We start from the raw sequence: 13,964 nt of genomic DNA on the forward strand, positions 1-13,964 counted from the left end.
CACCGTGCTCCCCTAATCCCTCTTTTTGGCATCGACCTGAAACATTTGGGAACCCCTGCCTTAGACAGATGCACTGCAATAATCCCTAAGGGGCTTGACGAAGGTCCTACGACCAAAACATGTGACACGGGGCACGGTGGCACAGTTGGTAGTGCTGTCGCCTCACAGCTAGAAGGTCCTGGGTTCGATTCCCGCTCGGGGCACTGTGGGTGCTGGCGGCGTGTTTCCTCCTCCGCTTCATCAGTGCCCATACCCGAAGGCGGGGTTGGCGAAAGGGCCTTTCTGTGTGGAGTTTGCATGTTCTCCCCGTGTCCCCTATAGGGTAGGTACCCTCACAAAAACATGCAGTAATCCTGGTCTCTAAAACTGCCTCCCCCTGGCCAACTGGGGCGCCTGATGGAGGGGAAAGGAACTGGTTGGAATAACGTGTTCCTTCCACGCGCTACGTCCAACCAGGGAAGCTCCCCCCTGTCAGGTGTAAAGGAGCAACTTGGACACTCAAGCATGAAGGAAGCATGAGTTAAGTCCGTTGCTCTCCCCAGGTTGGCGGAGGGTGTGTAGAGCCCAGGATCACAGTAGATGATTGACACAGGGGTGAAAAATGGGTTACAAATTCGTGGGATAAAAAATATATTAGAAAAAAAAAAACACGTGACACTACACCTTTCTCTTTGAGCACAGAGCATGTTCAAATAAAATAAAAAACTATTTTCTTAGTCTCTCTGTCTAAGGAGTCTTCCTCAAAGGTTTATATAGAGGAGCGAGTCTTTAGTCATTTGCAGTCCACAGAAGTCTTCCAAGGAATCATGTGGTGCACCGAAAATGGCCAATCTCACAAGCTCACAATTGCGCGTTGCGAGCTTGTAGATCTGCTATATTTGGGTTATCGGTTATTTCAAGATAAGAGAGAGAGAGTACCGGTAATTGAAGTGTTCAAACTAGCAATTAAATAGATTAGATTTGCTTTTCCATGCACCACATAATCTGGAACAGACACCCTGATGTTCTGTGTACAGCACATTGCTGCTGAATGTGCTGTACACATAAAACCTGAAAAATGAAACTGAAACATGAAAAAAAGTTTCAGTCATGAGATTTTATTTTAGCTTCAAACCACGCAAACCAACATCTACTTCTCTCTCCCCCACGCTTCTCTTTCCCCCCCCCCCGACAGACTACATCAAGCGACTGCGCTACTGCGAGTACATCGGCCGCTACTTCTGCCAGTGCTGCCACGAGAACGCGCAGGCGGTGGTGCCCGGCCGCGTGCTGCGCAAGTGGGACTTCAGCAAGTACTACGTCAGCAACTTCGCCCGCGACCTGCTGAGCAAGATCGCCCGCGACCCGCTGTTCAACCCCAACGACATCGACAGCGGCCTGTACAAGAAGAACAAGTCCCTGGAGGGCGTCAGGGTGAGTGAGTGAGTGAGTGGGCCGGCTAGAACGCAGCTTCTCAAAGTCGGGTGCCGTCCGGTGCCTTGACAAGGGCGGCTGTGGCTCAGGAGGTAGAGCAGGCCGTCCAATGATCCCTGGGTCGGCGGTTCGAATCCCGGCTACTCCTGTCTACATGTCAAAGTGTCCTTGCGGGCAAGACACTGAACCCTACATTGCCTCCAATGAGTCGGTCGGTGTGAGCTCGAGTCGCCACCGTTGGTGCGTGAATGTGTGAAGTGAGGACGCTGGCGTCGACTGTTCGCCGCTTCACCACCCAATGTATGAATGAATGAACCATTGTAAAGCTAATTATTGACGCCCAAAGCTGCCTCCAAAATATTTGGATTGTAAATGTAATTCATCAATATTATTTCGGTTCAGCCACTTAAGACCCTCTATCCTCAGTGAGACGGACCACCAAGACGTGTTGTGAGCTTGTGACGCGTTGCGTACGCCCTCTGGACTTGGATCATGGCCCCTGTATCCCATTCATCTCCCATTCAGCGCTGTTGAATCTCACGGTCGTCGAGGCCTGTACACAAGGCCCGGAGAGACTTGACTCCTCTTCCCCCTTCAAAGGAACATGCCGTTTCCCTTGAAGCCCAGTGCCGTCTGCCGCATGTGTGAGCTACAGTAGGGTTTAGGTTGAATCTCAGTGCTGTCTGTGCCTGTGAGCTACGATACAAATCACTGATTTACTTGGGTTGTCACTGTTTATTTCTGGAAATATACTCGTACTCGTAAATATACTCGTACTCCTCCTAGTGTCGATGATTCGTATTGTATGTCTTGATGAACTGAATACACAGGACCACAATGGAAACAAGACCTCAGGGCTTTTTGTGTTATCCTTTTAGCGTTGTTGTATTAACTGTAGCTTTTGCAAACTGTTAAGAAAGAAAGAAATCAAGGCCCATGGCACCCTGAGTAGGCTGCCAAAGCTCAAGGGTTAATTAATAGGACGGAACATGACTGTAGTTTGTGTATCTCGGGTCGTGTCGTGGATCATTCCTGGTTTTTGGGGGTAAATGAGTGCTGGGACTAAATCAATGATTGCTTCCCGCTGCCGTTTAGGTTCTGAGAGTCCAGCTCTTCCACATGAAGAACCTGTTCAAGACCTGTCGCCTGGCTAAAGAGTAAGCTGCTATATTTTAGCCCATGTGTCTGTGTGCGTTTCTCTCTGCCTGCAAGTGTGCGTGACCGTGCATGCGTCTGTGCATTAAGGTTGGGCGATATGCCAATTTTTTTAAATCGCGCATCGTCTGTCCGAAAATCGGCGATTGACGATGTATTCGTGTCATAAAAGTAAAGTGAGAACAGCTCACTGCAGGTCGCAAAAAAGCCAGATCTACAAGCTCTCAAAGCGCCGCGTCCTGCCTGTTTTTGCAGCTCTGTTCGCTACGTGTTGAGAGCTTGTAGATCTGTCTGTTTTTGCAGCACAACTGCGCAGCCAGGGTAACAAAATAAGAAATAAGTTTAGATGAAGTGAAGTTGGAACAGACAAGCAGCTGCAAGCTAAGCTAACATCACAACCACTGGCTGGTGACAGTGTTATTTGTCGCAGGCAGCAACATGTAGCCTGCCTGCCCCAGTAACTTCTCCTGGAGAAGTCTTGCCTCCGCGCACCGGCGGCGTCGGAGGCTCACTCAGAGGGGTGCCCACATGCTGCTGCTGATCCACAGACCACAGGCTCTCAAGGCATCGCGTCCTGCCTGTTTCTGCAGCACCGTTCGCTATGCGTTGAGAGCTTGTAGATCAGTCTATTTTTGCAGCGCTGGTGTCGGGGTTCGTTCACGTTGTCAATAAAAAAATAACTTGGATTACAGGCGGAGATGAAGTTCAGTGTGTTGAATCAGTAGCTACACGCTAAGCTAAGAGCTAAGCTAGCGTGTAGCTACTTATTCAACACACTGAACTTCATCTATACATTACTAACACTACCAGCCTGTTTTTTATTTCCCCCCCCCCGACTTCACGGGTGGCGCATTGGGATTGTGATGAGACAAGAGACAGCAGTGTGCATTCTGTTGTGACTGTATATTATTAAACTGCATGGGTCTGGACTCCGGAGCGTAAACAACATGTAGGCTACAGTACAGTAGCCTTCCTCGGCTCGGCTCCCTCGGCATCACGGCTGCGGGGACGGACCATACCATTATTATAACGGGAGGAGGAGATTTCCACCCGGCCGCTGTTACTACTTTCCTGGCCCAAATTGATTCACATGTTGCTCACACTTTACAGGTAAAAAATCGTCCCGAAAAATCGCCTAATAGAAATATTCGGCGATTGGATTCGTATATTCGCGATTGACGATGTATTCGTATCGTCACCCAACCCTACTGTGCATGCACCGCAGGGTTTATGTAACCAGTGGTATGCCGGTGACTCAATCAATGAATGGTGTTTACTGGTGTGAACTTGCTGTGGCCTCTATTGTTTGGTAATGTCTCCCTTTGAGGTCGGATATTAAGTAAGAAAGAGGCGTACATTGTGAAAATAGCCGATCTACAAGCTCACGACGCCTCGCACGGCGATGTGTTGTGAGCTTGTAGTCAGTGGAACCGAGTCGAACTAAATGTAATGCCTCAACGCCTACAATTCCAATTGCTTGTTCGGGTGGGGGGGTCCCTAGTCCTAATATTATTATTTTGGGCGTTCCCTAGTCCAAATATGATTATTTTGGGGGTTCCCTAGTCCAAATATGATTATTTGGGGGGGTTCCCCAGTTCAAATATGATTATTTGAGGGGTTCCCCAGTCCAAATATGATTATTGGAGGGGTTCCCCAGTCCAAATATGATTATTTGAGGCGTTCCACAGTCCAAATATGATTATTTGAAGGGTTCCACAGTTCAAATATGATTATTTGAGGGGTTCCCCAATCCAAATATGATTATTTGAGGGGTTCCCCAGTCCAAATATGTTTTTCTGAGGGGTTCCCCAGTCCAAATATGAATATTTGAGAGGTTCCTCAGTCCAAATATGATTATTTGAGGGGTTCCCCAGTTCAAATATGATTATTTGAGGGGTTCCCCAGTCCAAATATGATTATTTGAGGGGTTCCCCAGTCCAAATATGATTATTTGAGGCGTTCCACAGTCCAAATATGATTATTTGAAGGGTTCCACAGTTCAAATATGATTATTTGAGGGGTTCCCCAGTCCAAATATGATTATTTGAGGGGTTCCCCAGTCCAAATATGATTATTTGAGGGGTTCCCCAGTCCAAATATGATTATTTGAGGGGTTCCCCAGTTCAAATATGATTATTTGAGGGGTTCCCCAGTCCAAATATGATTATTTGAGGGGTTCCCCAGTTCAAATATGATTATTTGAGGGGTTCCCCAGTCCAAATATGATTATTTGAGGGGTTCCTCAGTCCAAATATGATTATTTGAGGCGTTCCACAGTCCAAATATGATTATTTGAGGCGTTCCACAGTCCAAATATGATTATTTGAAGGGTTCCACAGTTCAAATATGATTATTTGAGGGGTTCCCCAGTCCAAATATGATTATTTGAGGGGTTCCTCAGTCCAAATATGATTATTTGAAGGGTTCCACAGTTCAAATATGATTATTTGAGGCGTTCCACAGTCCAAATATGATTATTTGAGGGGTTCCACAGTCCAAATATGATTATTTGAGGGGTTCCTCAGTCCAAATATGATTATTTGAGGGGTTCCCCAGTCCAAATATGATTATTTGAAGGGTTCCACAGTCCAAATATGATTTTCTGAGGGGTTCCTCAGTCCAAATATGATTTTCTGAGGGGTTCCCCAGTTCAAATATGATTATTTGAGGGGTTCCCCAGTCCAAATATGATTATTTGAAGGGTTCCACAGTCCAAATATGATTTTCTGAGGGGTTCCCCAGTTCAAATATGATTATTTGAGGGGTTCCCCAGTCCAAATATGATTTTCTGAGGGGTTCCCCAGTCCAAATATGATTATTTGAGGCGTTCCACAGTCCAAATATTATTATTTGAGGGGTTCCACAGTTCAAATATGATTTTCTGAGGGGTTCCCCAGTTCAAATATGATTATTTGAGGGGTTCCTCAGTCCAAATATGATTTTCTGAGGGGTTCCCCAGTTCAAATATGATTATTTGAGGGGTTCCCCAGTTCAAATATGATTATTTGAGGGGTTCCCCAGTCCAAATATGATTATTTGAGGGGTTCCACAGTCCAAATATGGTTATTTGAAGGGTTCCACAGTCCAAATATGATTATTTGAGGGGTTCCACAGTCCAAATATGATTATTTGAAGGGTTCCACAGTCCAAATATGATTATTTGAGGGGTTCCACAGTCCAAATATGATTATTTGAGGGGTTCCACAGTCCAAATATGATTATTTGAAGGGTTCCACAGTCCAAATATGATTATTTGAGGGGTTCCACAGTCCAAATATGATTATTTGAGGCGTTCCCCAGTCCAAATATGATTTATTTTAGTTCTAAAGCAGCACTGTGTCCTCAGGGTGCTGGAGCAGTTTGACACCGTGCCAGGTCACCTGACCGAGGACCTGCACCTGTTCTCCATGAAGGACCTCGCTGCCGTGCGCAACGGGGAACTGGCCCCCCGGTTGAAAGAGCTGCACAAACTGGGTTCCACGCATGTAGCTAGCTGTGTGGTAAGTTTTTTTTTTCTTTCTTATTGTTTATTTATTTTTTGTATTTGCACATGTGTGTGTGTGTGTGAGTTAACTTACAAGTTAACATGTTTTTTTAACATTGTGTTGTCTTTATGGAAAGGTGTTACATTATTCTTTTAAAGGGTAGAAATAATAAGCTTACGCTTCAGTCTATACCTATATTTTTGTTCTTGATCAACATAAGTAACATGGACGGAAAAAAACAAATGTGTGAATGTGAGAATGTGAACGAGTGGGAACTGAACCGTTGCTTTTCTGTCTCCTACCGTACCTCTCCAACTCCCCAGCTGTGCCAGGCCAAGGGCTTTGTGTGCGAGTTCTGCGGCAACGGCAAAGACATCATCTTCCCCTTCGAGCTCAACAAGTGCCTGCGCTGCGAAGGTGAGCCCTCACTCCTGGTGGTCCGCGGGGGCCGCGGAGGACCCTCCCTCCTCCCCGCCTCCTGGAGGGACTGGAAGTTCCCCAGGCCTCGCAGGCTGGCCAGGGCCCTCTCCCAGGACAGGAGGGAGGGAGAGGGAGGGGAGGAGCGGGCAGACAAGGGCCAAGAGGAAGGGAGCGGTGGCGTGAGGAGGGAGGAGGAGGAGGAGGAGGGAGGAGAGGGGTCGGGCGACACCGGTGGGGAGGGAACAACGCAACGGAGGTTCACGTTTACGGCTCTGAAGTCTGGCCGACTGGCCAAGGCTCTGTCCAGGGGTAGGGGAAGGGACGAGGAGGAGGAGGAAGAGGAAGAGGAGGAGGTGGTCGCGGGAGGGTTCGACGCAGGGGAGGGCGTAGGAGCGTCGGAAGCGAGGGAAAAAGCTTCAGAGCGGGACACGGGGAAGGACGAGAGTGACGAGGTGTCCGACGTGACCGCGAGCGGGGACGAACGGCCGCAGACGGTGAAGGGCAACGTGCTGAAGCTCTTCCGGCTGGGCGGGGGGGCGCGGCGGGCCACGCGCCGCTCGACCAGCGACAGCGAGTCGCGAGGCAGCGCGGACAGTTTGAACGAACGCGGCCTAGCGGGTAAGGAGGAGGGGAGGAGAGGGGGGCGATGGAAGCTACCGGGGATCGGCAGGCTGGCCAAGAGTCTCTCCAAGGGGGAGGGGTCGGAGGTCGAAGGTGCCGCGAGAGCGGGCGGCGACGACGAGAGGGGACGGGCGGAGTGGGAGAGAAAGGAAAGCGGGGGCGAGGCGGCGGCGGCGGCGCCGGTAGAACGGAGAGACGAGGGGGCGGGCGGAGGCGAGGGGGAGAGGAACGAGAGCGAGGCCGAAACCGCCACGGTCAAAGCGGGGCGGTTCGCGGGCGTCACTTCGCGTAAGGTTCCCCGACTGAGCGACATGTTCTCCAGAGGCGGCGGGGCCACGAAGGGCAGCGACGAGAGCGGGGCGAGGGAAAGCGAAGCGAGCGCCGAGGGGGGAGGCAGGGCAGGTTGGGACGAGACGGAAGCGCAGAGCAGCTGGAGGCACCGCAGACTGCGCAAGGCCAGGAGAGTGAGCCGAGGCAGGAAGGCTGCGAAAGCGCACGGGGCAGAAACGGGAGGGGAGAGGACGGAAGAGGACGGGGTGGACGTAGACGCTGACGGGAACGGAGGAGACGGGACGCAGTGAGAAAGATGAGGTTCGGTGACCGGGGATGCTCAAGACCAGTGCCAAAGAGACTGTACAGTTCTTAAATATTAGCCATGCCCCTGTGGATAGAAGCATGTGACAAACGGAAGGTTAGGCGGAGAGAGAGAGTTGTTCCTCGTCTAGATTAGTGGTGCTCAAAGTGGGGCCAAGGGTTCCTTGAGGGGGTTCTAAATTGACCCTTAGCATTGTGTAACTCTGACAGTGTACAAATGGAACCAAATGGACCCTAACAGGTCCCTAATGGGTCACTAACAGCTCCATTTGGTTCCATTTGTACACTGTCAGAGTTACACACTTCTAAGGGTCTATTTAGAACCCCCTGAAGGAATTAAGGAGGGTCCTTGAAATGCAAAAGTTTGAGTCTAGTTGAATGTTATTATTAGAAACTGGGTGAATTCCTAGTGAGTAGTGACCTGTAGAGGAATGTTACTGGGTCGCACACAGTGGCAAGAGTGTAGTTTTAACTCTTTTTATTGTCCACATTAAATGAGAAACGTTTCAGCTATCCAGCCTTCAAGTGCCTATTGTCATTTTAATGTAGAAAATAACTGTTTCTGTTAAAACTCACTCATGGCACTGTGTGTGACGCAGTACCTTTGATGTTGACCTAAGAGGATATAGCACACCAGAAGTCAGAGTGCGGTGGTTATAAGAAAGGTAATTCATCTGTAGGGGAAAGTCCCATGTACCCTCCTTTCTGTCCAGCGCCCTTGAGCAAGACGATTGTACTGTAAACGCACCCTTTTCCTGCTCCTCCTCATTGTGATGCGTTTTGGAAAGGAACGGAAATGCTAGGATGCAAATGTAGAGTGCATGTTGATGTTCAAACATAATGGAACACGGCCCCCTGTCGTTAACAGAGGGTGTGTGTGTGTGTGTGCGCGCGGGTGTCGGATAACGACGCATTTTGTAAACACGGTTTCCACTGTCACGTCTGAACAGCTCGGTTTTTTTACACTGCCCGTTAAATCCCACAGTGGTTCCATTCAGCTCTGTGTTACACGGGTTTATAAAGCACATCAGAGTTATGTTTGTAGACATTGTGCACTTCATTGTGTGCTCATGTCTTCGCATGTCCTCTTTTCATCTTGTCGTTTGCACTAGTTTTTGTGACCTTGTTGTCGGCTCTCTCTCTCTCTCTCTCTCTCTCCTCTCTCTCTCTCTCTCTCTCTCTCTCTCTCTCTCTCTCTCTCTCTCTCTCTCTCTCTCTCTCTCCCTCTCTCTCATTCTCTTCCTTTTGCCGGGAACTGAATTCTTGGCACTGACGTGGGTGTGATGGGTGTTTTTTTTTGTTCCCTGCTTGTTTCTGTTGGTGGTAGAGTTGCACAAGTGGTGAATGGCCTTTGTGCTATTTTGTTTTTGGCTGTTTGTTGGTGACGGGCATGTTTTACACGGTTTTGCATAATTATGTGCTCGTAAAACTCAGCGACTGATTGTGTGACAGCGTCGGCAGCTAAGGCTTTGTGGGCCTGTTTCTCTGCCACACTCACCGGCTTTACCCCTTTTTTTGGCATGTTTTTTCTTCTTTTGAATAACATTTAAACATAGTTCAAATAGCTGATCCAACAAGCTCACAATCTGACGATGTAGAGCGGCTATTTTCACTATTTTGAAATGTGTTTTCTTTTCCAAAATAGGAAAAAAAAAGAAAAAAAAAGCCTAAAAGTTTTAGGCATTTGGGTCGATGTGGCACTCTGCCTTTGTGTTGGTCCTGGGTATGTCCTTGAGATCTGGATATTATCTAGCGGAGGTCATATTTCTATGGTCATGTGATGTCTGATCATGCCAGAGATATCAAACGAGGACACGGTTCTCATTAGTTACTGAAGCAGTTTAATGTTCGCTCTGGTCATGAATTTCGATTTGGACATGTGAATGTACTTGTTATGCTGCCTGAATAGAATTCGTTTTTGTGTGCGTGTTTTAATTTTGTATTTGTTTATAGGATTTTAAATGAAGTAAGATTGTTGTATGGCTGTCTTTTTTTTGTCTCGGACAATGAATGTATTTATTAAGTTGTTTTTATATACTTTTTGCTTTGTTTGTTGAGCTTCATCCCTCTTGTGAAATAAACACAATTTGAATTTATGTTGCCATTTCATTTGTCATGCCATTTTAACCTACGTTTGTCTACAATAATGGAGACAATAGACATTTACGCAAGGTTAAAGATTACCCGAGTCTATGAATGAATACCAGAGTTTAAACAAAGTGGTTTCACTAAGAAAGTTGCGAGTTTGTACTGGCTTTTTCGGGTGGGGCACCGCTCCTCTTTCTCGCGAAGGTCTCTCCACCTGCCCGTCCTCCTCCTCCTCTGCCTCTCCACCTCAACAGGCTTCTCCTTTTATCTCCCTCTCGCAACTCTACCCCCTCCCCGATCCTTTGTTGTGATTGGATGCCCCTTGTTGTGACATCATCGTTCATCACGCCTAGTCTCTTCTCATTGTTAACGACCTGGTTTCACGTCGCCGGTCAGACCGGTTTCTTTCCCCTCCCGGTGTGCCGTCATTGGGTTTGTTTAGCCTGAGGGCGTGAGGGCCTGACTGAAGTCAACTGTCCTGAAAGGGGACTGTCATTGACCCAGAGCATCCAATTACGCTTTCATACTGTAGTTCAGGAATATATGGTCTGTTTGGTCACATAATGTCAAGTCATGGAAAAAAATAGACTTATGTGTTTTTGTTTTTACTGAGTACAAGTGGTACTCCCTAACTATTGACTCTTAACTGATATAATTCTCCTTTCTTCACTTTTTGTTTTTGATTTCTTATTTTTTTTTGTCTTCTTACTTTGTCAAAAAAGAAATACAAAATAGCCGATGTACAAAAGCTCACAACGCACTGCGAGCTTGTAGATTGGCTACTTTCTCTATTTTAACTAGTTTTAGAAATACTCATTAAAAAAATGAATGGTTTTGGACGTACCAGGTTCTCCTGACCCGACGGCAACAAAATTATAAACATTGTCTCTAATTTTCCACTGATGGTCATGTTTGTGTTTTGTTTGCCACCCCCCTCCCTCCAGAGTGTCACGCCTGCTACCATCGCGCCTGCTTCCGCGCGGGTAAGGACTGTCCTCGATGCCAGCGGCTGGCGGAGCGGCGGGAGAGGATGGCACGCAAGAACATGGAGGAGCTGGAAGACATGGAGGCGGACGAGGGAGGCGGGAGCAGCTAACGAGGAGAGAGGAGGAGCAGCTAGCGAGGAGATAGCGAGGAGCTAGTGAGGAGGAGCTAGCGAGGAGAGAGGAGGAACTAGCGAGGAGAGAGGAGGATCAGCTGGCAAAGAGGGCTTGTCACGATTATACTTATATTATTTTAAGTTGACTAAGTATGATTAATTGTCGCACAAATAATTGCGATTTAATTTGCTTTTTTTTTTTTTTTTTTTTTTTGCTTTGAACATTGGAACATGTGAATTTGTTTGCCTCTTAATCCGAAAAAATGCACAGGGCAGATATGACGAATAACTGAAATTTACAGAGAAATTACTGACATATTTATATTAATTTTATACTTTAAAATAGATCTTGTAAAAATAAATCTGCTATTTCATTTTTTTTGTACGTATGGAAATGTTTTGAACGCGGAAACGATTGTGACAAAACAATCGCGACCATCCCAAATAATCGCAATTTAGGCCATTAAGTAATAATTGTGACAGGCCTAGAGGGGAGGAGGAGGAGCTAGTGAGCAGAGGAGGAGCTAGTGAGCAGAGGAAGAGGAGGAGGAGCTAGTGAGCAGAGGAGGAGGAGGAGGAGCAGCTAGTGAGCAGAAGAGGATGAGCTAGTGAGCAGAAGAGGAGGAGCTAGTGAGCAGAAGATGAAGAGGAGGAGCTAGTGAGCAGAGGAGGAGGAGCTAGTGAGCAGAAGATGAAGAGGAGGAGCTAGTGAGCAGAAGAGGAGGAGGAGGCCGCCTGCAATGAAGAGAAGCACAACACGACAATGATTGTAGTGACTGACCCCCCACCACCTACCCCCACCCCACCCATACATCTGTTCCTCCCAGAATTAGGATGTTTGTTTTGGGGCAGATGGGAGGGGTTAAAGGTAGGTTAGAGGGGGGGGGGGGGGTTAAAAGGTTAAAGAAAGCAGTAGTTTGCCCCCCAAAAATGACTTGTCAACTGACTAATATAACAACTCACAAGGCCTTGCATTCATGCTTTGCTTACCTAAGCCAATAATTTGATGGCCGGGTTCATATAGGTCAATCGGGGACTCGGTTAGAGACTCCGCCGGTCATCAAATTATTGGTTTATATAGGCATGAGACGATAACAAAAAAAAAACTGCGTCAATTCACGGCTACATACGGAGCATATAGTGTATATATTGTAATTGATAGAAAATAAGTAGTTATTTGTTGGGTGAACTACTTTGAACTACTTTATAGATAGAAGTATGGAGAGTTCATTCAGTAACGGGGATCCCTGTCATCTCTCAAGCTCTTCAACCCATTTAGGCCTGACGTCGAAAAAAAAAAAAAGTCTTCTGAAAGAATATATTTTCAAAGATTTGCGCCTCAGACCTACAAGCTTGTCGCGCGTCACTCGGTGGCGCTCTGTGAGCTTGTAGATCTGCTATCTTTCAATGGCTAAAGTATAACATAATGCTTAGTTATATAAAACACCAAAACGGGTTCCCGTACAGAATGGGTTTTAATAAACGGGAAAAGAAATACTCATTTTTTTTTTTTTGTCATCAATTTCACTTGATTTAAACCTGTAGCCTATGTGTGAGTCCTCTCTCCTGATTGGATCAAATTGGTATCCCTCCCTGGCCTGAAAATGCACCGTTTCACCAAAGGGCTGGAGAGACGGGGAGACTCCTGTTGCTGAACAAACACTATAGTTGCTGAACAAACACTATAGTAAATTACTATCAGAATACAGCGCCTTTTAGAGCTTATGTCAACAGAAAGAAAATCACTTAACCCTACCTTTTTTTTAACTCGGGCAATGTCATATAAGTCGAGATTCAAAGAAATGCAAGCCAAACTTTTTTTTGAGTGCTTTTCTTTGATCGTCGGGCCTAAAACTTTGCGACACACAAATTGTAATACCCCAAATTGTGGGCAAACCCCCCCCCCCTCCTCCCATCTGCCACTAGCGAGTATAGCTCAACCGGCTGTGTCTATTAACCCTTTCCACGATCCATTCCTGTGTCTCCCTCTTTCCTCAAAGTGCAGCTTCAGGCATCTCTGCTTTAACTTTTACATGCCACTGGCTACTCAGAGACTCAGAGTTTTGATTTGTTTCGTTTCCTTCTTTTCTGTTCTAAAACTGTCAGGCGTTTTGAATTTGAACGCCAAGTAAGACAAAACTTTTAACAGTTATAGGCTAATTCTTATAGCGCAGGACGACTGGAGTTATCCTGCTTTTTTTCTTTCTTTTTTTTTTACCCGTTAAAAGCGGGACAAGCTTCCGTGTCATTTTAGATTTTAGCGTTGCGGCCATTAGCAGATATACAAGCTCACAGCGCTTAAGATATGCAAGCTCGCAGCGCTTGTACATCTGCTCTTTTCTTTTTTTTTTCTCTTTTTTTTTTTAAACATGTTTGAAAAATCTTTAAAGTGTTGAATAAATTGTAGAATCGGCCTCAGGTCTTAAAGGGAAACTTCACCCTTTTTTGCAAAAAAATAATATTTTAATAACATTTAAAAGATTTGGAACACTTTCCTGGGGGTCTTACTCTTTATGTGTGTAATATGTGGTTTTAGATATTTTAGATTTTAGCAGTGACCCCAGTGTCTCTACTGTCAGGACACTGGGCTCACTTACAGTACTTCCTGGACTACATGTTGTCTCAGTAATACAGCCCTCCCCCTATCCACAAGGAGGAGCAGTGCACCAAAGAAAGCATTATGGGAATTGGGAATTGTAGTCCAGGAAGGAAGTGAGCCCAGTGTCCATGACATCAGAGACACTAAAATCTAAAATATCTAAAACCACATATTACACACCTAAAGACCCCCCCAGGAAAGTGTTCTAAATCTTCTAAACGTCATTAACATATATTATTTATTTGCAAAAAGGGTGAAGTGTCCCTTTAATAGGTTAAACAGAAGGTGTTGAAGGCGTTTAACCCTTTAAAAACATCCCGTTATTTAACCCCCACCCCACCCAACAGTCCAGATCGGACTGTTTTTTTTTTAAGAGCCGTTTTAGCCGAGCCTGTGATGTGCCTCTAGGACCAAATGTACTTGGTGCATGGCGCTATACACTGAGAACTTTGTGTATTCCGCGAGTGTTTTGGAAGGACTGGACTTTCCA

General features: G+C 46.5%; 1 protein-coding gene across 2 annotated transcripts in view; it reads left to right on the plus strand.

Moving 5' to 3' along the window:
* The window catches only part of rubcn (rubicon autophagy regulator), a 473,816-nt gene extending 462,451 nt beyond the window's left edge, over nucleotides 1-11,365 (plus strand). Inside the window, exons 17-21 of one of the 2 annotated variants that reach the window (XM_080770244.1) lie at nucleotides 1,175-1,413; nucleotides 2,509-2,570; nucleotides 5,915-6,068; nucleotides 6,377-6,470; nucleotides 10,721-11,365. In XM_080770244.1, the coding sequence (XP_080626370.1) occupies nucleotides 1,175-1,413; nucleotides 2,509-2,570; nucleotides 5,915-6,068; nucleotides 6,377-6,470; nucleotides 10,721-10,872 (701 nt within the window). In that variant the 3' untranslated portion in view covers nucleotides 10,873-11,365. Of the gene's footprint in view, nucleotides 1-1,174; nucleotides 1,414-1,839; nucleotides 1,933-2,508; nucleotides 2,571-5,914; nucleotides 6,069-6,376; nucleotides 6,471-10,720 lie in introns of those variants that run through there. The other variant, XM_080770245.1, reaches the window with a different exon arrangement.
* Nucleotides 11,366-13,964: the final 2,599 nt, after the last annotated feature.

This window comes from Protomyctophum bolini (genome assembly GCF_963924005.1).
Source record: "Protomyctophum bolini genome assembly, chromosome: 8".
Taxonomy (NCBI): Eukaryota; Metazoa; Chordata; class Actinopteri; order Myctophiformes; family Myctophidae; genus Protomyctophum; species Protomyctophum bolini.